Source organism: Tupaia chinensis, unplaced genomic scaffold (assembly GCF_000334495.1).
Source record: "Tupaia chinensis unplaced genomic scaffold, TupChi_1.0 Scaffold000605_1, whole genome shotgun sequence".
NCBI lineage: Eukaryota > Metazoa > Chordata > Mammalia > Scandentia > Tupaiidae > Tupaia > Tupaia belangeri.
The window spans coordinates 707,011-708,881 of NW_006160123.1; the positions used below are offsets into that span (position 1 = coordinate 707,011).

A 1,871-nucleotide genomic window follows, 5' to 3' on the forward strand; every position below is an offset into this window, starting at 1 on the left:
TAAGCTGGCCAGCCAGGTCTCTTCCCTGAGCAGCCACTGCTGGTCTGGGAACCAAAAACACCGAGAGAACAGGTCAACATCTTCCTCCCTGCTGGTGGCTGCCTGGACTCAGACACCTCCAACCACAGCTGGACGTGTGCAGAGAGAAAGGACTGACCAGGCTGATGTGGCAGGATGAGGGCCGCAGGGCCCTCCGGGCAGGGATACAGGACTCCCTTACCACAGGGTAAAGGAATGAAGACCTTCAGTCTCAGAACACAGTGGGTACATGACAGGACAGGCAGTGAGGCATGAACAAATGCAATGGTGGGGAGGTATGAGCAGAAGGCCCAGCATTCTGAGGGGCACTATGGACATTAGCTTTCTTATTCTTGCTTCCAGCCCCTATGTAAGAGTGTCTGGTCTCTAAAAGAAGGGAGAGAACACTTAATCTCAAAGATTCCATCATATCACAATGAAAAAAAAAAAAGGAGAGAATACAGAAGGCTGGGAAAGCATGAAAATGAAAATGAGGTGAGGCAGACACCATAAATGGTGGGAACCTACTGTCTTTGATCTGCTGGCTGATGCAAGCCTGGTCAAATTCCAGTTCCTTCTCAGCTCTAATCTGTCCTGCAAGAATTTGTTGCCTCAAATCATCCACGAAGCACTGCTGCTGTTGAATCTGGGCCCTGTGGGACGTCTCTCCAACCCTTGGCGGCTGGTGGTCCTCATCACACTGCCCTTCCAGCACTCTCCTGTCACAGAAGAGAGATCAGGGTTACCCAAGGGGAAATACAAACCAAACCCACGACAAATTGGTGGCAGTCTAAGCCCCTCTGTGAGCCCCCCTGAACTCAACAGGATGGAGAGGGCTTTGGACCCCTGGTAAGTTTGGACAAACAGGCATGGTGTCATAGGCAGCTAGTGATGTCACAGTGCTTACAAGGAGAACAGTTATTAGACGTATATTCTTAGAGTTGTTGAATTTAGCATAAACACAAATTTATTTTGGTTAAGGAAAATCACCAAGAAAGTAAAGCAGATGTTTAAAAAAAGACACAAAAACATTTTAGTTAAATCAAGCAGCTCTGCTCTTTAAAAAAAAACCAGGGTGTCTGTTTAACACATGCTGGAGGGGCTAGAAAATAGCACTGCAAAAAACACAATGTTCTGTGAGGATGACACACATGGGAACGTTCTGGGTTTGCATCTGGAGACATCCTTAAGTGCTCTGGGCATGTATGTGCCCATTATCGGGGTACTGGCTAAGCTGAAGGTGGATCACAGTATCAGGACCCTGCTAGGGGTGCCATCTCTGTCTCTCTTTCTCACTCATGGAAGACATAAGCTTTCTAAAAAGGTGTGCTGGAGGGACCAGCTGGTAGCATGGGGGTTAAGGCAGTTGGATCCAACATTGCTGACTGCATGGTTCGAGTCCTGGCTCAGCAGCTTGAAAAACACGCTGGGCATGCATGCGTGCATGTGTGCTCAAAATCCTCAGAGGAGAATGGAGAAGGGACCATGGTATGGCCATCCTCTTGAGGGGGTGTTTTCTCACCTTCTTTCTTTCTCTCTCTCCCAAGTATACACGCCCTTTAGCATGCGTGCACACATGCATGCACATGTGCAAGCCCACACACACACAAAAGTGGACTGGAAACACTGAGTACAGCAGAAGCTCCACAAACAAAATGGAAACTCTTTCCTGTATGTTCAGAAGTTGCTACTGCATTCCATTCTCTAAAATAGAAATTGTCTGTGACCTGTTGGTAAATAAGGCAGCTAATCCAGAGAAGAGATAAAGAATTATTTTATTGGGACTAGCAGTTAGCGTAACGGCTATGTCGTTGGACTCCTATGTAGTCGACTGTGATTCGAGGCCTGGAGGG

The 1,871-nt window shown here is 47.6% G+C and overlaps 1 protein-coding gene across 1 annotated transcript in view; it reads right to left on the reverse strand.

Annotated features, from left to right (window-relative positions):
- The window catches only part of STARD9 (StAR related lipid transfer domain containing 9), a 119,158-nt gene that overhangs the window by 21,293 nt on the left and 95,994 nt on the right, over nucleotides 1-1,871 (reverse strand). The window contains exons 21-22 of the mRNA XM_027775789.1: nucleotides 547-737; nucleotides 1-44 (exon numbers count right to left, since the gene is read on the reverse strand). The exon at nucleotides 1-44 is cut by the window's left edge and continues 473 nt beyond it. Of these exons, the coding sequence (XP_027631590.1) occupies nucleotides 1-44; nucleotides 547-737 (235 nt within the window). The remainder of the gene's footprint in view (nucleotides 45-546; nucleotides 738-1,871) is intronic.